This window comes from Antechinus flavipes, chromosome 3 (genome assembly GCF_016432865.1).
Source record: "Antechinus flavipes isolate AdamAnt ecotype Samford, QLD, Australia chromosome 3, AdamAnt_v2, whole genome shotgun sequence".
Taxonomy (NCBI): Eukaryota; Metazoa; Chordata; class Mammalia; order Dasyuromorphia; family Dasyuridae; genus Antechinus; species Antechinus flavipes.
The window spans coordinates 522,683,506-522,705,126 of NC_067400.1; the positions used below are offsets into that span (position 1 = coordinate 522,683,506).

Genomic DNA, 21,621 nt, shown 5'->3' on the forward strand with positions numbered 1-21,621 from the left:
TTATTTCCTTATTGTCTAACTCTAAGTTAAAACTAAAGGGTTTCTATCAATCGGGTGATGCTTGAGCCAATTATGGTATATGAATGTAACCCAGCACTACTGAACCCTAAAAAATGATGAAAAAGAGGGTTTCAGAGAAGACCCCTATCAAGTGATTCATAGTAAAGTGAGGAGAACCAGAAGAAAAATTTAGATCATAACACTGTGAAAAACAAATAATTTTGAAATGCTTAAGAACCCTAATCAACTAAACGAGCGATCATGGTTCTAGGGGAATGACAATAAACATTGATCCCATCTCCTAACAAAAAGAAAGGCATCCAAGTGCAGAATAAGATATATATGCATACATACACATTGGCCTTGTCTACATATATAAACATATATATATACACACATATATACATACATATAAATATATATAAATATATATATATATATATTAAACAAGGCCAATGTGGGATTTTATTTTGCTTGACTATACATATTTATTTCAAAAGTTTTGTTTTTCTTTTTTTCCCTCTGGGGTGAATAAGAGGGAGAGAAAATAAATGCCTGTTAATTGGGAAAAAAAACTTTAATTTAAAAAAAAAAATCTTGAGTTTATCTTAGTTTCTCACTAAGATAATCTCTAAGATTGCATAGCAATGAGTGTTGGTGGGTGAAGGCCCAGTCAGTGCAAACTCAAAATAATGGGTTCACAGAGCAAAACCAAAATTAATGTATTGGGTTTCATGATGGCAAACATGGGAGTATCCTGGGAGCCACTCTGAGCTTTTTCTCTGTGCTTCTGTCTCATAGAAAGAAGGAATGAAACAAATTTATTGAGCACTACTACACTATGCTAAAAAATAATATCTCATTTGAGCCTCACAACAGCCTTGAGAGGTAGGCTTCCTATTTTATAGTTGAGGAAACTGAGGCAGAGATTAAATGACTCGCCCCAGGGTAACAAGTTTACAAGTATTGAATTTTAATTCAGATTTTCCTGACCCCAGGCCCACAGCCTATTTGATTCTAGGAAGTCCAAAAATTAGGCTTCAGAAGGAGGGAGGGACACTAGAGGATGTCTAGAAAGCAGGAACAATACCAAGCCATGGGCTGAGCCATTCCTGGAAATAACTCTTAAGATCAGGTGCTGAAATCCTTTCCCTTGCTTTCCTTGGACCTTCCTGACACATCGGCAGAGCAGTCATCACTGGGGAGAAAGCTCCGAGGACTTTTAACCCCAAACAGTGGGGAGGCAGCAGCCTGGGAGACTAGGGGAAGGCTGGGAAATTTTCAACATCAAAATAAAGGAAGAAATGACGCGTTTGTCTCATTGTAGTCATAAGGAGACAAAAAGGAAAATATGAAGGCTAAATGACAGAATGGAAATAAGACTAATAAGAATAATAAAAGTTCTGCTTATTTGTTTTGATTGAGATTTCTACTTTTGACATATATTCTTTAAAAGGTGAGTGGAGGGACCTAATCTGCTGCAGCGAAATTTGAATCCCATCCAAGGGACAGAGAGTGCGCCATCCCTTCACACCAGGGCAGGGATCTTCTTCATCCCCTGTAGAGAGGGGACATTTCACAGACATTTCTTGACTGGCTGACAGTGTATGAGGAAGGCAACCTGGACAACTCCTTCCCTGCCTGATGCCCAATTTCTTTGGGGTTCACTGCTAGGTTTTTCTCACCTGCTGTCCCAGAATCGAATCTTCTGGTCGTTGTGACCACTGATGATGAGATGGTCTCCACATACCACGTCATTGCAGTAGGAGACACCGTCGATAGTTCGCGAGCCTAGGGGTTGAGGGCCAGAGGGTGAACACCACAGGGCCCAGAACCTCCAGAAGGGCCGGCCCTCAATGGGCCAATGATATTGGCCCCTCAGCCTCTTAAATGTTCAACACGCCACATGGATGTGAAGGAGGGGAATGGGGGGGGGGGGGGTGATGAAGGTCTCAGAAGGCCATGATATCACTTACAGGAACAAAGGCCTGGGTCAGAAGGAACATCGGGGATGTAATGCAACCCATTCTTTTTATAGCTGAGAGCACTGAAGCTCACCAGAATGATCTGCCCAAGGTGGCCCAGCTGGCAAGCAGTGAGACTGAGATTCACACTCAGGACCCCTGACCAAGTGAAGTCCCCAGGTTCCTTGGCAGGCCCCCTTGGCTAGCTGCCTGGTTCCCCTCTGCAGCCCCTGCTTGAGGAATGAACAGACTTCCAGCCAAGGAGAGACCAGGGCATAGGGGAGGAGGGGCAGTGCTCTGGGGCCAGGGGTCTCCCTGCACTTCTGAAAATACAGAAGAAGATCAACAGGGATAAATAGTATCAGAGGATACATGGGAGGGAACAGAATCAGGAGAGAACCTGAGGGGATGGCTGACATTGTTGGGAGAGAGAGAGCCTGAGCGCTGAGGGACAAGAGGAATTGGGAAACAGGAATTGAGGTTATTTGCGGTCTCACTCACCACAGACACTGAAGGAGGACCACTCTGGGGAAGGAGTAGAAAGGGATTTGGTCCCTGGAATGTAGAAGGGAGTCAAAGAAGGCAGAAAGGACAGGGGTAGGGAGTGACTTACATGACACTTTATTGAGATCCCACTCTTTCACAGTCCGGTCTCGACTCCCCGTCACTGCCTGCTGCCGGGTCAGCTTGAACTTGGCTGCGGTCACTTTGTCTGTGTGTCCAGACAGTGTTTCCTGTACCAATGATGCCATGAATCCAGGGTGTAAATTAGAAGCACCCAAAGAATGCTTCTAGTCCCTCCCCGCCCCACCATCCCCCCTACCCCAGTTCCCACCCCAGATTCAGCCCCAACTCACCTTGGATTGGCTCTCGCCCACCTTCCAGAGCTGGGCAGCTTTGTTGTAAGTCGCTGCTAGCAAATAGCAGCCCTGGGGGAAAGGATGGAGATGGCTGGTGTGAGGACCCTGATCACTATCAATAATAGCCTCCTCACTGCTTTCCTTGCCTCTGGTTTCTTCCTTCTCCAATACTTCCTCCACATGCTGCCAGAGTGTCACTCCTCTGCTCATAAGCCTTTAAGGGCTCCCCATTGCCTACTGAACAAAGCAGAAACACCTGGCATTGGGGCCTCCAAGGATCTGGCTCAGACCTAATTTCCCAGCTTCTCCTCACACTTCTCCCTTCCATGTTGTGTCTGCTTGGTGCCAACTAGACTATTCAGTGTGAGCTAAGATCAGAATTTAGAAGAAACGGAAGAAAGATTACTAATGAGTAAAGGACGTGACATACAAATAACCTAAATTACTTGAACAGGCTATGGAGAAATAAAAAATGGGAAATGAACAACACAAGTGACATGGATACAATTGTACCAATTTTATCCAGAAGTCAAAACAATGTAAATGAATTGCTTTAAGAACCCAGAGAGCTCTTTAGTCAATAAATATCTGACTTAACTGGCAAATGGAAAGATATTACTGCCAAAGGCAACACTGGGTTAGAATCTCAACTAATCTGTAAAATCTTATGAAGAAGGATGATGGACAATTAAGGTGGAGGAGAACTGAAGGATAAAACCAGTTTAAAGAGAACTTGGAAAGCTGTCCCAGTGACATAAGTCATCCCAAGGACTCTCAGGGATTACATAGGAAGGTGGATGGAACCCAGGGGAAAAAAACAGAAATAGTTTACAAAAATCATTTAGGAAAACTTTTGATTCCAACAAGTTGAGTTAAAGCACTCCTGAACACTAACATCAGAGTCCCTGAGGTACTTACAAAGGAAGTAGAAATGGCAAAAAAAGAAAAAAGAAAAGAATAGAGATGGGGAAACATTTATAGAGATCTGAGATGGCCCCCTTGTGGGGTATTAGGAGACTGGGATACAAGGTATCTGAAGGAAGGGAAGATGCCAAAGGTACCTTTGTGTGATGTGTGTGTCTTGTGGCTGGTGGAACAGAATCTCTAACCCTGTTAATGCCCCAAAAAGGTGATTGAAAGAACATCAGGAACTCTGAAATGCCTATTCTCCCACCTACACCTATCTTTATGACTGAGAATACCCTTGTTGAAGCTTTTGGAACCAATATTCCACAGTGGACTACACTGTCAGCACCTCACAACTGACTGAAAGATGTAGAGAAGATGAGATACCGTAGCTTATTGTTTATTGATTCCTAATCCCTCACCCACCCCCCCCCAAAAAAAATACATTCAGCCATATAGGACAAAATATAGCCTTCAGGGTCTTTTTCAAGATAAGTAGCTTCTTTGTGTACAGTTTTTTGCATGTTATCTCCCCCATTAGATTTTTAACTTTTTTCAAGATTTTACCAGTAAGGTAATCTAAGAAGGAAGTGAGATCAAAAGATGTCATCAAAGAATGGTACAATAAGAAAAGATGGCCCATTCACATGGCAAGAGCAAGGGAAGACAGGCAGACAGCTGAAGTGCCCCTCAAAGACCCCTCACAATGGCGCCAAAGTGAGGAAGGCCTCTATTAGGTCAAGGGGTGCCCTTGTGTCGAACAAGAGCACCATAGGAGGGGTAGACATGGATGGGGGTGGAGCGACAATGTTGGCGAGGTTCCGGAGTCAGTGAGATCGCAGATCCATCCGTAGTCACTCTTTAGAAGCTGCCCAGCGTAGTAGACAGGGGACACGGGGAGAAAACACTGGGTTCTGTGTTATAAAGATCTTTTTCGATCCTGCCTCAGATTCATACTATCCATGTGACCCTGGGCAAGTGACTTTAGCCTCTCCCAGTCTCAGTTTCCCCATTTTACAGATGAGGTATAGGACCACTTCCTTTATAAGGTCATTGGATCAAATCAAATGAGGTAATATTGATAAATAAAGCACTTTGCCAGCCTTGAGCACTATGTTAATGGCTATTTTCACTACTATTACTGATCTGTGAATTGAAGGGTCACAGGCTCCTGTGTCCCCAACCTAACTCTGGGCCTCCATCTCTGCAGGAAGATGAGTGGAAAGGCTGGAGCAAGGATTATTCCACATTTTAGAGAGGAGGAAATCATTTTAAGCAAGGGAAGCCAAGGACACACAATTAAATTCAACCCATATGTCCTGAGCACTTACTCAGTTCGGACTGAGCCCTGCTTCTAGGAAAGAAACAGGTTAAAAAGATATTCCTGACAAACCCAACCACCCCCACAGCCAGGACAGGCCAGGGGACTTCTTCCCCTTTCCCTCATCCAAACTCACCGATGGTTCAAACTCCAGGCTTGTCACACTCCCCCCCGCCCCTTCCAACATCTGATCAGCTTCCAGGCGGCCTGGGGGAGATGAGAGAAAAGGGCAGTACTATGGACTCCCTCTGAAGCTGATAATCACAGCATTAGCTCCATTTTTGCTGAGAAAGTGACTTGACCAAGATTGCATATCTAATAAGGAATCAATTCAGGACCTGAATCCATTGCTTTAGACCTAGTGCTTCTTTCTACAGGAACCATCAATTTATCTGGGTTCTCAAAACTGTAGCACGAGGATGGTTCCCCGCTCGGGGCTCCCAGTGGGACTCAGCACAGAACCGTGGCTCAGAGGCTGAGTCCTGACTTTTAGGCCCAGTTCTTCCCTCAGGAGCTGCAAGGGACACATTCTGGAGTCTCTGTTTCCTCATTTATAAAAAAAAGCTGAACTCAAAGTGGCTCAGGTCCTACCCTACTCTAAGTTTTCCGTTATTCCCCAATCTCACCCTCTATCTCACCCCCAACAGTCAGTATTACTCTCACATAAATGGCAAGTTGTCTGTGAAACTAGACGTGGGTATGGGGCAGGGCCAGGAGACCATTAATATTCAGGGCTCAGGACACTCACCCCCATCCAAGACCCTTAAGGGGAGAAAACGACTGTTGATGAAACTCTGGGGGAAGAGGTATGATATCCACTCACCTCCAACCACATTCCAGAGGCGGATGAGCCGATCAGCCCCGCCTGTGGCCAGGAGGCTGCTGTTGGAACTGAAGCAGACGGCATTAACCTCAGAACAGTGAGCCTCCTGAGGAGAGGCAGAAAGGGTTTAATGCCCTCCCTCACAGCAAGGACCCACACTCTCCTTGTCTCCTGCCCCCATGACTAGCCAAGATATTCTTCACACAGCTGGGGCCCATCCATCTCCTCTCCGTTTTCCCCAACCTATACAGATTTCAATTTGTATCCCATATACACTCATCTCCCATACAAAGTCAGTACCTTTCCAAATATCGCTGCTCTCTTTATTGTCTAGGGACCTCCTTAGCTCTCATGTGCCCACCCAGTCTAGTCAGGTTATCTTCCATCACTATTTATCTGACCCAATATCTCCCCATGGCTCTCTCAAACATGCACGTATGTGTGAATACATGAACATATGTACTCACATATACACCTGCCCCATGTCCATCCTCTCCCTTAGTCCCTTTACAGTGGGTCCCTCTGCCTCACCTGAATGTCCTGAGCTCTGGCTGGGAGACAGGAGACCCCACACACAGGAATACTTGTATATCGGGCCTCAGGGGTCCCACTCACAGAATGACCCCTTCTCTTCCTAAAACTGAGTGGGTGAGGTGAGAGTCAGTGATAATTCCTTCTAAAGCTTCCCCCCCAAACCCATCACCTGGGTTTGGACCAGAGGCTGGGCCAAAAGCCCAGGAAGATGACCACTGGTATGTGTCGGGGGGGGCTGGCAGGCCAAGAGCAAGCAGGAGAAGGAAGGAACGGCAGAAACTACCAAGCCACAATTCTCCTAGAGCAGAGGCAGGAGGGAAAAACAGAAGAGACTCTAGCAGAGAAGAACATGTCACGTAGGAATCACTGGACTGGTCTAAGGGCCTTCTGGGAGTGGGATCTGCCCATTCTGCAGGAGAAATGGAGTCGTAGGAGTTCCATGTAGTATCCTGACTTAGCTTGGGTGCTTGGCCCTGCCACAGGCTCCATGTGATCTTGAGAAAGTTTCCCTTCCTTAATCTAGCTTTCAATTTCTTCATCTATAAAATAAGAATGATCGCTGCTCTTTGACCCCAGAGAGCTGGCATGGAGTACAATTGAGAAGAAGGGAGCAGTGAAGAAGAGCCCTAGGCAAACATGAAGTATTCTTGACGGGAAAAAGCATGGAGTGATGGACAAAGTTCTGGCCACGGGAGAAGACAGAAATTCAGACAAAGCTGCAGACAAGCAAGGAAGCATCCAATAAAGAATGTAAAAAGAAGCAATCTGGATGGAACTGAGGTTCATGGTTTCATATACAACCTTTATTTTCAGTTCTTCTTTGTATAGGGAAATGTACCTATTCAGGGATGCTTGGCAAATTCACGAAACTCAAAAAGAAGATTTTGGAAGGACAAGGTTAAAGAAGCCTTTGGGTGGGAGATATAGCTTTCAAGAGTTCTTCATCCCCCTATAAAACAGGTAGATTCCTACTTCACCACTTCCTCACCTGAGCCCTGAGGGTTCTCCAGAAAGAGCCTTGCCTGATGCTCCAGTGTCAATTCCTAAAATTAGGGGCCAAAGTGGGCTGCCTCCCAAAAAGGAGAGGGGGGACAGGACCCCTCCTTTCAGGGCCCTCATTCCAGATGAGTCCATGGGGCAAAATGGACAGGCAGACACAGAGAGAACAAGCACACACCAAGCAAGTTTAGCAGAGCTTCAGTATCTCAACTCAGCCCTCAGCCTCTGGGAGCCTGTTCCTTGTCTCCCTGACTGCTGGTGACAGGAAGGCAGCTCTTCCCCAAAAACTCAGACCAAAACCGTAGCCTGAAAGAAAGGGCCAGCCTAGAAAAAGTGTCCTCAGAGAAATGACAAGAGGCAGGGTGCAAGCTTTAGAGATCCAGGGGGCTCCCAGCTTGCTCTGGCTAGAAAGGACTAATGGCCGCCATAGCCCCTACACTGTCTCACCTGTTTCACCCTCCAGGCCTGGGGCAGACCAGGGGCTCCCCCAGAAGGAACAAGATAATGGGAAGGGAAACATTGCAGGAAGGGGATACTAGAAGAAAGGGACTAAGGGGGAGACACTGGAGAGAAGGGGAATGGGATAGAGAAGAGGAAAGGAGGGGGACCAGAATGCAGTGAATCATTGGAGAAGAAAGCAGAACACTTGGAACATGGGGAAAGAGAAGCATGAAAATGGGGGAAACATTGGAAGGGGCAGGAGCAGAAAGAGGGGAACACTGAAGGAGAGACTGGCAGAGATGGGGGGGTGGGCATGGGAATGGGGGAAGGGTGTGGCTGCAGGAAAGAGAAAAGAGGGAGTATTGGGGGGAAGAGGCAAGATGAGTTAGTCAGGAGCCTCTGGTCTCACCCAGGAAAGCTGAGGGGTCACACGTCCCCACCCTGGCTCTCACACCCACTTACTCCAATAGCCCCTTCATTACATCCATACAGCGTGCCAGGGTCATGGACGTGGCGGAGGCCGACCTGGAGGCAGAACCAGACAACGAGAGAGAGAAAACCATCAGGAGGATTGGGGCTGTAAGGGACAGACGAGGTCACTGGACCCCAGGTGATGAGAAGGAAGACATTAGGATCTCTTGGCTAGAAGGGAGCTCTTCACCTGTCCTCTGAGCCCTGACTCTGCACTGTCCACAAGGGCCAGAATAAGGACACAAGGAAAATCAGGGAGTAATAGGGTAATGGGCAGACAGAGCAAAAGGAGAGATTTCAGTCCCAAGACTCAAGGGGAGGGGGCTATAATTCCCATCTTCCAACATCTGAAAGGCCATGCTGAGGCAGAGGGCAGAACCAGGACCTTGAGTAGTCACAAGTAGATAAATTTTCTCTCAAAATAAGGGGAAAAAAACTCCCAAGAGTTTGAGCTGTCCCACAGTGGAAAATACTGCCTTGATAGAGTTTGAACTTCCTATTGTTAGAAGAAGTTCAGTCTCTATCAAGGCAGCATCTTCCATGTCTATTGTTGGAGGCATTCAAGCAAAGGCTGAGGCAAGTATGTCAGCAAGAAGGTTCATGAACAAGGTCAGAGATCCTTCCAGCTCTCGTCACCTAGAATGGTTCTTCCAATTGCCAAGGAAAGCAGGAAGGGAGCTTGGAACAAGCCTCCCATCTGAAGATGCTTTCGGAGCCTGAGTGACCACTGACACCATAAACAAAAAGTCAGATGACCCAGTGGAGAGAACACTGCTAAAATCTGCACTCAACAAGAGCTGAATGCAACTCAGACACATTTAGCTAGCTGTGTGACTCCTGAGCAAGCCACCTCATCTCAGTTTCTTCAATTATAAAACAGGGACAATCATAGCTCCTACCTCCCAGAGTTGTTGCAAAGGTCAAATGAGGTAATAATTATAAAGTGCTTAGCAGAGTGCCTGGTACACAATATCATATATTAGTTATTATTACTTTCTAGCATTGTTGTAAGAATAAAATGAAATATTTATAAAGCACTTCACACTATGTCTGACAGAGAGCTTAATAAACACTTTTTTTTCTCCCTCCTCTTCACTTCAATGGGATCCATAGTATCATTCAAACACACTGCAAAAATCTCCTAGTTTATCATGGTATCAGAGCTGGGAGGGGACCTTAGAGATCTCCAAGTCCCAGGCTCACCTATAAATTACTTCAACTTTGATAGTAAATTATTCAGTATCTCCACAAAAAAGTGATGGTTTAGCAATAACTTGCTCCATAGTTATTCTCTGACAATGTATCACAGAATTGGAGGGCATTTTCCAGGCTACCTGAAGTTACTTTGTATCTCTAGGGCTTAGGACAACGCTTGGCACATAATAAGTGCTTAACAAGTACTTGCTGTCTGGCTGACGGATCCCATTAATCCAACTTCTTGCTACAAATGTTGCCCTGTGGTGTTACATTTTAGCTCTATGGTATGCTACACCCAGTTAGTAAGGAGTTAAGGAATATTCTTCCATGGCACGGGTTTAACATATCGGATTACTTGCTGTCTAGGAGAGGGTGTGGCAGGAAAAGAAGGAGAAAAAAATTTGGAACACAAGACTTTGCAGGGGTGAAAACTATGCATGTGTTTTGAAAATAAAAAGCTTTATAATAAAAATTTAAAAAAAAAGAAAGAAAACTCTATGGACCGTGTTGGTATACTATGGTCCATGCGTCACAAAGAGCTGGACATGACTGAACAATTGAATATGAAGTTGCATGTAGGAAATGCCAATCATTTGTTTAAAAAAATCTCTCAGAAGTTTGGAGTTTTTTTGGTAGTCATGGATTCCAAGTTAAGAACCCATTCATAAACTCATATTATCTCTGATTTTACTGAATAAAATAATTCTTCAATTGAGAAAAAAAAGAAAATAAAAAGTTTTTTAAAAAATAAAATAAAAGATCAGGGTAAAAAAAAAAAGAAAAGAAATGTTCTTCCTTGGAGGGATAAATTGGGTCTTTGTTTTTGGTTTGTTAGTTTTGTTTTTCAGACTGGGTCTTCCTATCTTGCCGGGATGGAAGGCCTGCTCCACAGGGACTGGCAGCTTGGAGGGTGGCCCTCCAACCCCCCTCCCTGATGGAGGTTCACCATGTTGGTGGCAGACGTGGCGCTGGTCCCCAATCAGCTTTAACTCTGCTGCGGTACTCAAGCAATCCTCCAGCCTCAGCCTCGCCAGGCCTGGGGAGCTCAGGCGTGGGCCACGGGGACCAGCTTAGTTAGCATTGAAGGGAGACTGGGCGAGGAGGCCAGACCGGAGCCTGCTAAGGAGGCCAGAGGAAGGCGGGCAGGAAGGAAATGGGGTTGTTTAACTGAGAGAAATGAAGTCTTAAGTGGAGGCTGGATGGCAGCTTCGAGTATACGAAAGTCCTCCTGCACAAAGGAGCCAGGCCTGCTTTGTCTAGGTCCCCAGGGCAGGACTCAGCAGGAGGAGCAGTAACCAAGAGGCCGGATACCGGCAAAAGCTTCCTATCAGAGGCCGTCACAAAGTAGGAGAGCCCTAAGGGGGAGAGCTCCCCGACACACACACTGGGGAGGACTAGATAGTTAATTATGATGTCCATAGAGGCCCCCCAGCCTGACCAGAAGGAGGCCCCTGGCCAGCTCGGAGAGCCTAGAATCCAACCACAGCAGCCTCGTGACACAACGGCTTCACCTGAGCGTCCCGGAAGCCCTGGGAGCCCCAAGAAACCTCAGTTTTCTCCTCTGGAAGATGAGCAGGTGGCAGGCGGCCCATGTGACCTTTTAGGGCCTTTCGGGCCCTGGTCCTGTGCTCAGGAAGATCTGGACACCACATAACAAGGGCCATGTCACAGAGAGGGGGAAGGGAAGGAGAGAAGATGAGCAGAAAGCCCAAGTCCAACTTTTGGCTCTGCTTATGTGACCTTGGGTCAAAAATCCCCACTTGAGCCTCAGTTTCCTCTCTGTAACATGAGGCAGTTAGTCTCAAAGGTCTTTTCCAGCCTGAAATCTAAATGCTATAATCTTAGATGGGAAAATCCAAACCATTCCTGGAAGTCAGTCTCACTGTGCTTCCCCTCCATATTCACAGAATATTTGTCAAAGGGAAATGAGGTCAAAATAGCCAAAATAATGACTTGGGCCCTTGGATTTTTCCCAAGTTCAGTTAGTGTGTGAAGCCACCACATCCCTGAGTTACTGGCCAAAAGGATGGGACAGAGCCTGAGGATTCCCATCCCCAAGGGCAGATCTAAAGAAAGGAGATCCAGGATGCTTAGGGGAAAGGTAGCCCAGGGATCTGGTCTGCAGGGCCTCAGGCTCTATCAGTTTGTCTCACAGAACCACTTACCTAAAGGGTCGTTTCCATCGTTTCTCACAGGTTTCTACCTCTAAGAGCTCCTGCTTATGGGCAGGAGGCTCCACAATGCTTGGAGGGTCCAGGGTCCTAAGGAAAGAGAATTAGGACATCTCAGAATGCCCCAAGAGGCTCTACCCAAGGCTAAAGGAATGGAGGTCTCTGGAGTTTGGATGCCCTGTCAATCCAACTGAACCCAATCTGTCCCCCAAGAAGAGCTACTGTATTGTCCATACTTCCCATTCCAGTTTCTTCCTCTGTCAAATGTTAAGCTAGCTGGTCCCTAAGGCCACTCCTCCCCCTGACATCCTATGTCCTAAAACAAGGCTCTTGAGATTCTAGATGACCACCCCCACTTACTCAGAGATGTTAACTGTCCTCCTCATCGCCTTCTTCAGCTCCTTGGAAAGCCTGGCTTGCTTGACCCTGAGAACAAAAGAACTCCAGGAATCTGAAGTATACAGTCACAGCCACCCTCCCCCAAGGTCTAAGATGTACATCTCCCCTCAGCCTCGGGTCTCAGTAGGGACAGAGGCTGCTGCTCTTTCCTCAAGAACTTGTCAAGGACAGGAGGGTCCCTCCTCAAACTTCACCTCTCAATCCGCTCATTGCGGTAATTCTGGTCCTCAGCTGCTTGCATCTTGACTTGGATCAGCCTTTCCACTAGCTCACGGCCTTCCTCCTCCAGCTGTCTCAAGGCCCCTTCCTGGTGTCCGGTATGGGCCCACAGTGTGTCATAGGCCTCCTTCCCTTCCATGATTCTGTCCTGCTGCCCAGCCACCTGCTCCGCCAGCCACTGACGTGTCTCTTCTAAGTCACGCACCCTGGCATCCAGAGCTGACAGCCTGCAGGAGATGGAGGCCAGGGAACAAGACAGACTTGGAGGTCAGGTTCCCCCTTCCTGCTCTCCCACACTGAGATGGGAGAGCCTGCACAAAAGACCCCAAAGCCCCTTTTACAGTGTAAGGCTTTAGGAATGACTGCTCCTGGGACAAACTACCAAATCATCAGAGGGAGGGAGGGAAAAGTCTGCTGTCTTTATAATATGCCTGAAAACACTGGGAAAGAGTCATCTACATCAGAGAGAGAATTATGGAGATCAAAACTGGATTAAAGCATAGTATTTTCACTTTGTTGTTGTTTGCTTGTTTTTTTTTTTCTTTTTCATGTTTTCCTTTTTCCCTTTTGATCTAATTTTTCTTGCACAACATGATAAATATGGAAATATGTTTAAAAGAATTGCAGATATCAAACCTTTATCAGATTTCTTGCTGTCTTGAGGAGGGGGGGAAGTAAGAGAAGGAGGGAAAAAATTTGGAACACATTTTACAAAAATGAATCTTGAAAACTATCTTTACATGTATTTGGAAAAAATAAAATACTACTAGGAAAAAAAAAAAAACAACAGGGCATCCCTAAGAGCCTAATCTATCCTACATAAGCAAACCATGGTTATGCTCAGGCGATCTCTGGGTGTCTCACCTGCCCAGCTGCTCCTCCAGCATAGCATCCTGGGAGCTCAAGGTCATATTCTTCTCTACCACTTGGTATGCCATCTGCAAATGGGAACAAGTAGAGAGAGAATAGAAATGATTTCTAGAAGTGGCCTCAATCTCTGAAATCTGAATCCATTTTTTCTTGCTCTGGTGCTGACTCCATACAACCTATCATACAAGATTGATGCCTACAATGATATAATTATAATAGAGTATATAAGAGCCAACAAGGACTGGACGAGGGGCAGTCACTCCATCTCCCACCACCATGGTGGCTGGCCAGTCCTCCTTCATTTCCCCACTGAGACCAAGCCCTGTCTGAAGGCCCTCCTTAAAGCTAGCTGAGCCCTAAGTGAAAAAGACAGACTGTGAAGGAGATAATAAAGAATTTGTATTTTATTTCTGGCTATTCTCGTGGTGATTACTCAGCTGAAACCAAGGCTGGTGCAGAGACTTCCAAAAAGGTAACCAGAATATTACAGTGATCTGCCCAGAGTTATACAAGCCAGGACCTACTATTTACTCTGTGTGCCCCTCATCTCTCTAGGGCTGTTTTGTTTTTTTTCTCCATTTTATTTCATGTTTCAATTAATAAGCACTTATTTTCTCTCCCATTCTAATCTAGAAAAAAGAAAAACAAGCCAAAAAATGGGAATAATCAAACAAAACCAATTCCTACAAAAGCAATGTCCAAACAATGTGACTCATTCTGTCCTGAGTCCACCACCTCTACAGGGAGGCAAATAGCACTTCTTTTGATTGGGCTTTTGCTTGGGAATCATGACAAGTCACTGTATTGATCAAAGTGCTCAAGGCTTTCAAAGTTGGTTGTCTTTACAATACTGCTATTATATAAATTGTTCTCCTGGTTCTATTCATTTCATTTAAGATCAAAGGAAAGCTGCATCAGTTCAAATAAATCTTTCTAACTTTCTCTGAAGCCATTCCTTTTATCATTTCTTAAACACAACAGAATTTCGTGACATTTATATACAATAACTGGAAAGGGAAGAAAGAAGCATTTATGTAGCACCTATTATGTGCCAGGTAAGCACTTTACACATATCTTATTTAATACTCACAACAACTCTGGGAGGTAGGTGCTATTATTATCCCCATTTTATATTTCAAGAAAACTGAGGCAAGGTCTCTTGCCCATGATCACACAGCTAGTTAAATGTGTCTAAAGTTGGATTTGAACTCAGGCCTTTCTAAGTCCACTCAGGCTTTTCCTAATTTTAGGCCCAGTGCTCTGTCCACTGAGCCACCAACTGCCCCTGATATCAGTAATTGGTTCAGTCATTCCCCAACTGATGGACACCTTCTTTGTTTTCAGTATTTTAGACCTGTAAAATAAAGTGGACGCTAAACATGTACCTACCTCCCCACAGACCAGTTTGACTTTATCCACTTCTTCCTCCCATTTCCTTCTGAGGTCCTCAGGTGATTGGGCAGAATCCGGCACTGGCCTCGCCTTCTCCTCCTCCCTGTCATCCAGAGAGAAGCTTTGGATTACACACACACAAACACACACAACCTGCATCCCTCCTGGCTGGATCTCATCTCCCATTGCATTCTGGGACTGGAAAATGCCCAAATCAATCTTCCCTCCCCCACATATTCTAGGGAAGGTGCGAGCCAGTCAGTGAGGTTAGAGACAGAGAGGCAGCTCTGATATTTAGTCAGTGCTCTGCACCCCGAGTCTGAGAAGTGATACTTTCCATGGCTAGCACAGACCAGGAAACAGGATGCAGATAAAAGTCAGAGGGGAAAAGCAGAAGTTTTCCTCTCGTCCACCACCGAAGCTGGGGCTTCGTGATCTGACTTTAGTCTCTTCTCGGTGTCACGGTGAACTCCCAGAATGTCAAGCCCAGTCCCCTACATTCCCACTAAAGTATAAATCATGTGCTCTAGTCAAATGAAAAATGATGTTCAAACTACCTGTGACTTGGGTTCCTTCACTTAACCCAGGGAATGGTAGGACCCAGGCTCCCTTTCCTTCCCACTTCCCCCTTGCCCTACCTGGGAGGGCCATGTGACATCTTCCCTTCCCTTCATTTGTCATTGAAACATGTGGTACAACTGAGGAGCTCATTATCTCCCATGTTCCTTTCTGAAACACAGATGCAAGAACTTCTCCCAATCCTAGATCATCCCCCATTCAAATCAACAGTTGGGAGACCAAGCAGAGTCAGACAAGAGAGGAAAGGAGGGACACAGACAGACAAGATGGCAAAGAGAAGCAGTGAATTGGGAGTCAGATTCCTGAGCTCTGCCTCAGACTAATGATGGACCCAGTGCCTCAGGCTCCTAATCTGTTAAATGAAGTGCTATCTAACCTATGAGAAAAAGAAAGAAAGAAGACAGACAATTAAGCGGGATAGAGATGGACTGTCAAGAATGAGGGAGGGGAAAAGACAGAAGGAGGAAGAAAAGAAGAAAAAGTGAAGAAGCCAGGGAGAGAGGGAGAGAGACAGAAGCAGGGAGACATCCACAGCTGGTGGGAGGGCTTGATCACGCCTTGCACCAGGCAGAGAGTCAGTTAATGTTTGCTAAATGAATAAATGGAGGGGGAGAGACTAGAACAACCAACCTCCTGGAAGGGTCTCAGTCATCAGGCCACAGAGTCATCTCTGGCTTGGGGAATTTGGTGGGGAGGGGCTCAAGGGAGAAAGGCCTAATTGTCCTTGGCTGGAGGGAAGCTGGTGTGGCCTCTGGGGCAATGAGGTGCCAGGAAGAGAATTAACCAGGGGAAGTGCACAGGGCGATCATTGTATGGGCCTGTGGTTGGGCACCATGCCCGCCCTCCCTCCCCTTAGAATTTCATGCCTCAAGCTTCCCTTCTCACTCTCTGAACTCCCTGCCCATCCATGATCACTCTCAACTCCACTATCCAGGGCTCCCCTTCCCCATTAAAATTTCCTTCCCTTAGAGTCCACAGTCTTTTCCTCATGCCATTCCCCAGATCTTTCTGTCCTCCCCTTGACCCTCTCTCTTACCCCGAAGGGAGATGAACAAGTTCACTAGGAGGTTCAGGTGGCAGCTTTTCTGTGAAATGGGTCAACAGGTCTGATTTTTCCAAGAGTCTGTGATCTGAGAGGAAGATGGCAAAAGCAGGGATTTGTAAGGAGGAGAGTCTCCATATCCACCCAAGCCCCATCAACACTTCCATTGAGCTCTATGCTCTATTCCCAGCCCTAGACACCAGCACCAGAGAAGGAGTCAAAAAGCACCACTCTCCTGGATAGTGGATACTCATAGTGTCCTTCAGGACACTCATAGTCCTGAATCTTTTCCATCTCCTCATATTTATCAGGCTACAATCTGTCTCTTTTCTCCCCCTCCAAAAAGTGGGTGACCTATAAACCCCTGCTCTGCCTCTGTGAGCTACAAAGAGAGGATGTGAACCTGGTCCTCCCTCCTAAAACCTAGAAAGATTCAGGAGAGGACAGAAGATACCATATTATTTCCTTTCCCAATAAAGAACTAGAAACCCCCAAATATTACAGGTACTGAGTGAATTTTTCAGCCCCAGATGGGTAGGGGAGGAGCTTCGTTCCCCACACTTCCTCTTTCAACACTAAGTTTCCTCTAGGGTGTATGTAGAAAGTCAAGAGGCCAGGCCAAAGTGTGGTCTATCCATCCAGGACCACTTCTCTACCTTCAGTACCATGCACAGCACTCTTCTCCCCACAGAGCTTTTTTTGATTGGCCACAACTACCTTTGCTTATCCACAAATTCTCAATGCCTTCTGGCTGCCTCCTCCCCACCCTCCCCATACTCATCTAAGCAACCACCAAGTCAGATATTTTACCTGGACAGTTCCAGTTTGGAACTTTTAAGTCTCAGTTCTCTTCTAGAACTGAACTTCCCCCATTCTTATCAAAAACTCCCAGAGGGCAAGATAGTCTCTCCATTTTCCTGACTCCCTAACCTGATAACCCTTTCTCTCTATTTGAGTCATTTTCTATGGAAAGGGGAAGTCATAACATGGTCTCAGGAAAGTTCTTCATACAGTCTATACTGAATACTTTTTTAAAAATCAAATGTTTCGCTTTTATTATAGAATTCAAAATAAAGAACTCATTCCAAGGCTTCCATTTAGACTGCCATTCCAAAAATGGTCCATTTTTATTAACTTTTGTCTTGACATATTTCCATCCCAACAGGACTATCTTGCCTACAAGGGCTTTAAAGTTTATCAAAATTGACATTAACAGAGTAATTTATTTCCACAATCATCTCAAGCTTTTTAAAATATGATTATCATTCTATGTATGTTAAACATAATAGCCTTTTTAAAGCCATTTTTAATTACTATTTAATTCATATAAATTAAATTCTATTCTATTGATAGCTCATATACAGGAAAAATTTAAAATCCTCGTGATATTGCTCTTCAACCTTATCCTTCTTTCACTTTAAGTGCTCTAGTTAGCGAGTGTGAAAACTTTTAACTTAACTTCCTAAATTATCTATATCACTCCTTTTAACTTTATTACCAAGTTATAATCAATTATCTCATCTAACAGCACCACAAAGGTGCTGTTCAGTTGCTATCTTTACTTTGTAAAGTGGATGGCCCAAATGTATCTTAATTTATGATATGTTTGAGATGTTTTAAAAACAACTAGTCATAAAAATGTGAAGACTATTTAAATAATTACATGGTACATATCTACCAAGACCAAACAAAACAGGTTTTAAAGCTCTTATCCCTTGTTTACAAAACACTAGTTGTAAACCAGGGACAAGAGCTCACTTGCTTAGATATTTGAAATATGAATTTCTTATGATCTAAAGGGGAAAAAATAAAAATATTGGGCAGCAGTCTAATATCTGAAATTCAATGGGACATAACTGAGATACAAAATAGCTAAATCTTCAGATCCAAAATATGAATTTTATTTATAAATATGCATAGATATATATATATATATATTTAAACTGTCCATTCATTCGGAAGTCTAGTCATCTCCTTCAGCATTCCAAAGTTTAAGCACATGTTCTATTCAGCTACATAATAAATTGGCAAACATTACACTACTGGCATTACAGGACAGTTGCCTATAAAATTCGACTTTTGGTGTAGGACTCCAGCTCCATTCCCTTATAGATTAGCCTCTTCCTCAGGGAGCATTTCAAATAACCATGAAGTGCTGCCAGGTCCATGACCACCTCAGGATGTACAAAAGCAGGTCTGGCAACAAACTCCAAATTAGGGTCTCCAATAAAGTTTTCTAGCAAGCCAAGGGTAGCTAGGTGGTTCAGTGGATAGAGCACTGGGCCTGCCATCAGGAAGCCTCATCTTCCCGAGTTCAAATCTGGTTTTGTGACTCTGGACAAGTCACAACAAAGCCATAACTTTGCCTCACTTTCTTCATCTCTAAAAATGAGCTAAAGAAGGGAATGGCAACTACTCTAGTATCTGTCAAGAAAATCCCAAATGGGGTCATGAAAAGTCAATACAACTGAACAACAACAACAACAACAAAAGCAAGCCAGAGAAAGAGTTTCTCACAATTATGGTTACTTTTGGCTGAAAGGTCATGGTTCTGTAGTCTTCTTCCTAAGGAAGACAATTGATTTTGCCTCAACTATTCTGTCTTTAATATCTACTTTGTTGCCACACAACACTATAAGAATACTTTCACACACATACCAGATTTCTGTCAGTTAGGTACATGTTTTTTAGTAGTATGCTATTTTTTAAAATACATGCAAAGGTAATTTTCAACATCCACCTTTGAAAAACCTTGTTTTCCAAATTTTTCACTCTATCTCTCTTCCTCTCACCTCCACCAAGACAGCAAACAATCCAATATAGGTCAAATAAGTAATTCTTCTAAACATATTTCCAGATTCATCCTGCTGCATAAGGAAAGTCAAATCAAAAGGGGAAAAAACCACATACATACAAAAAGCAAACAACAACAGCAAAAAAGGTCAAAATGCTATGCTTTGATCCACATTCAGTCTCTATAGCTCTGTCTCTGGATGCTGTCGGCACTTTCCAATTGTACTGGAATTAGTTAGACACATTCTTGGAAGTAATTCTTTTTTTTTTTTTTTTTTTTTTTTGTAATGTGCCTTATGATATTTGGGTTTTTTTAAATAGCTTTTTATTTACAAGTTATATGCATGGGTAATTTTACAACATTGACAACTGCCAAGCCTTTTGTTCCTATTTTTTCCCCCTCCTTGGAAGTAACTCTTAATGTTATATCAAGCATTACAAGGATACATTGAGCTGGGATTTAATAACTACCTCTCAGACCACCAAATATCTCTTGGACAAGTGTCCATCACATATAGAGTTTAATAGGATTCCTGTTTGCATGGAGCACAAGAGAATGAACCTTATCCCTCAAGAAGGCTACATACTTCTTCCCAAATTCACCAGTCAAGTGATGTTTCACAAATGTAATTTTTCCAAAACTTTCATCACCAATTAATGAAAGTTTGAAATGTATTTGCAGTTTTTTTTGGGGGGGTGGCCATCATGACAGTTCTTCCAGAAGTGTCTCCTTCTCCACCTGACTGCTGTAATAAGTTCTTAATAATGGATTTTTCATTCATTCACCTTCTCAGGAAGGTAGATAAGAGAACTTTTCCTGAAGCCCTCTGCATAGTAGCAATAATGTTGCTTATGTTAGAAGTAATAGAAACTCCCATTTCAACAGAGGCAGTATTAAGGTATATAAAATACTTAGCTCACAACAACTGTATGAATTGTACATAAATATCACTGCTTGATAGAAAAACTAAAGCTCAACTATGTCAAACCTGGGCCTTCAATCCAAGGCTCTTCTGACTCAAAAGACCACCTCTTCCTACTCTATCCTACTACTGCTCTTTAGAACCTCTTGGAAATCAGTCTAAGCCATAATAAGCTCAGTGGATAAGTAACTCAATACCTCCATTTAACAGATTAAGAAACTGAGGCCCACAGAGGTGGTTGGCCCAAGGTCATTTAAGTAGAATTAGGGTTGGAATCCAGAACCTCTTGTTCTAAATCCAGAGTTCTTTCCATTGTCCTATCCTTTGATTAGCAAACTAGCTCCTTGAAAAATATAGAGAACATGACTCTAGGTGCCTTTGAGACTTTGGTAGGGGCCGGTCAGGGGGAAACATATAAGAACGTGCCTGGAGAGGGGAGTCAACACAGAATTCATCATAAGAACTTTCAGCTAGGGAAATAGGGTTATGAAACAACATAGTATAATAGAAAAAGACCTGGAATTGCAATGAAAAGACCCAATTTTTTGAGTCTCAGTTCCAATTCACAGACAAATGATTAAATCTCTTTGAACCTCAGTTTTCTCCTTTGTAAATTAAGAATAATCATCTTTGCATCCACAATTCCAGAGAGTTACTATGGGGAAGAAGCTTTGAAAGCCCTAGAGCTACAGAAATGGGAGCCCCTGGTATGATACCAGAGCTGCCACCTCAGTCCCTACAGGCCAGCTTTGGCCTCTCCTGCTCACCACAGAGCCCACCACACCTGAACTTTTCTCTTGTTGTAGGAACCCAGGGCTTGCCACAGGGTCCAGGAGAATAGAAGAGCTCATCATCAGGCAACGAGCTGAGCTAGCGGTCAGGAGACAGGTACTGGAAGCTTCCCCAAGGTCACCAAAGGGCAGAAGAAGCTGACCCAGGCTCAAAAAGGAAGGATGTGTCATTGTGCAAGGAGCAAAGCTGAGTTCTCAGGAAGAGGTGCTCCTGAGGCTTTGGGGGATGAAAAAGGTAGAGTTCATAGCAGAAGCAGAGAGCATAGCAGCAGGTCTCACCAATGGCAAAAGGCAGCAGCAAGAAGGCTAAAGGACAGACTTTAGACTTTCATCTCCATGGATACAAGGGTATAGAAGAACTGAAACTGGATTACCAGACACGTGTTCAGTAGACTAAATGAAATCTTTGGAGATGACTGCTGTATTACTGAGCAAAAAGAATAACATTTGCCCTGAGCAGAGATTAGAGATCACCACAAGGCCATCATCATGTTCCCTTCACTCTGGAGTTACAGTGGCCAAATCAGACTTTTGTCCAGATGCTGAAATGGAAAGGCAAGGTGGGCTCTACAGATAAATTAATGGGGATAGAGAGTACTGCCCTGGATTTGGGAACTCTCATGGAGAGTAGCCACTTCAAAGACCCTTTAGAATATCATTTTGGGGCAAAGGGCAGCCTAGCTTCTTGGAAGCCAGGACCTGAGCAAAAGGCTAGATTACAGGAGTCCTCAAACTGCAGCCTGCAGGCCAGATATGGCAGCTGGGGACGTTTATCCCCCTCACCCAGGGCTATAAAGTTTCTTTATTTAAAGGCCCACAAAACAAAGTTTTTGTTTTTACTATAGTCCAGCCCTCCAACAGTCTGAGGGACAATGAACTATTTAAAAAGTTTGAGGACCCCTGCTAGAAAGTGCTCCCCTAATCAT

At 44.4% G+C, this 21,621-nt stretch overlaps 1 protein-coding gene across 4 annotated transcripts in view; it reads right to left on the reverse strand.

The window, feature by feature from the left end:
- ATG16L2 (autophagy related 16 like 2) overlaps positions 1–21,621 on the reverse strand; it is a 46,629-nt gene that overhangs the window by 2,410 nt on the left and 22,598 nt on the right. For 3 of the 4 annotated variants that reach the window (XM_051987190.1, XM_051987186.1, XM_051987187.1), the window contains 13 exons: positions 16,183–16,276; positions 14,565–14,670; positions 13,170–13,243; positions 12,281–12,532; positions 12,048–12,113; positions 11,682–11,777; positions 8,311–8,373; positions 6,406–6,514; positions 5,875–5,980; positions 5,188–5,258; positions 2,822–2,893; positions 2,578–2,698; positions 1,686–1,791 (listed from right to left, as the gene is read on the reverse strand). In XM_051987190.1, coding sequence (XP_051843150.1) covers positions 1,686–1,791; positions 2,578–2,698; positions 2,822–2,893; positions 5,188–5,258; positions 5,875–5,980; positions 6,406–6,514; positions 8,311–8,373; positions 11,682–11,777; positions 12,048–12,113; positions 12,281–12,532; positions 13,170–13,243; positions 14,565–14,670; positions 16,183–16,276 — 1,336 coding nt within the window. The remainder of the gene's footprint in view (positions 1–1,685; positions 1,792–2,577; positions 2,699–2,821; positions 2,894–5,187; positions 5,259–5,874; positions 5,981–6,405; positions 6,515–8,310; positions 8,374–11,681; positions 11,778–12,047; positions 12,114–12,280; positions 12,533–13,169; positions 13,244–14,564; positions 14,671–16,182; positions 16,277–21,621) is intronic. The other variant, XM_051987189.1, reaches the window with a different exon arrangement.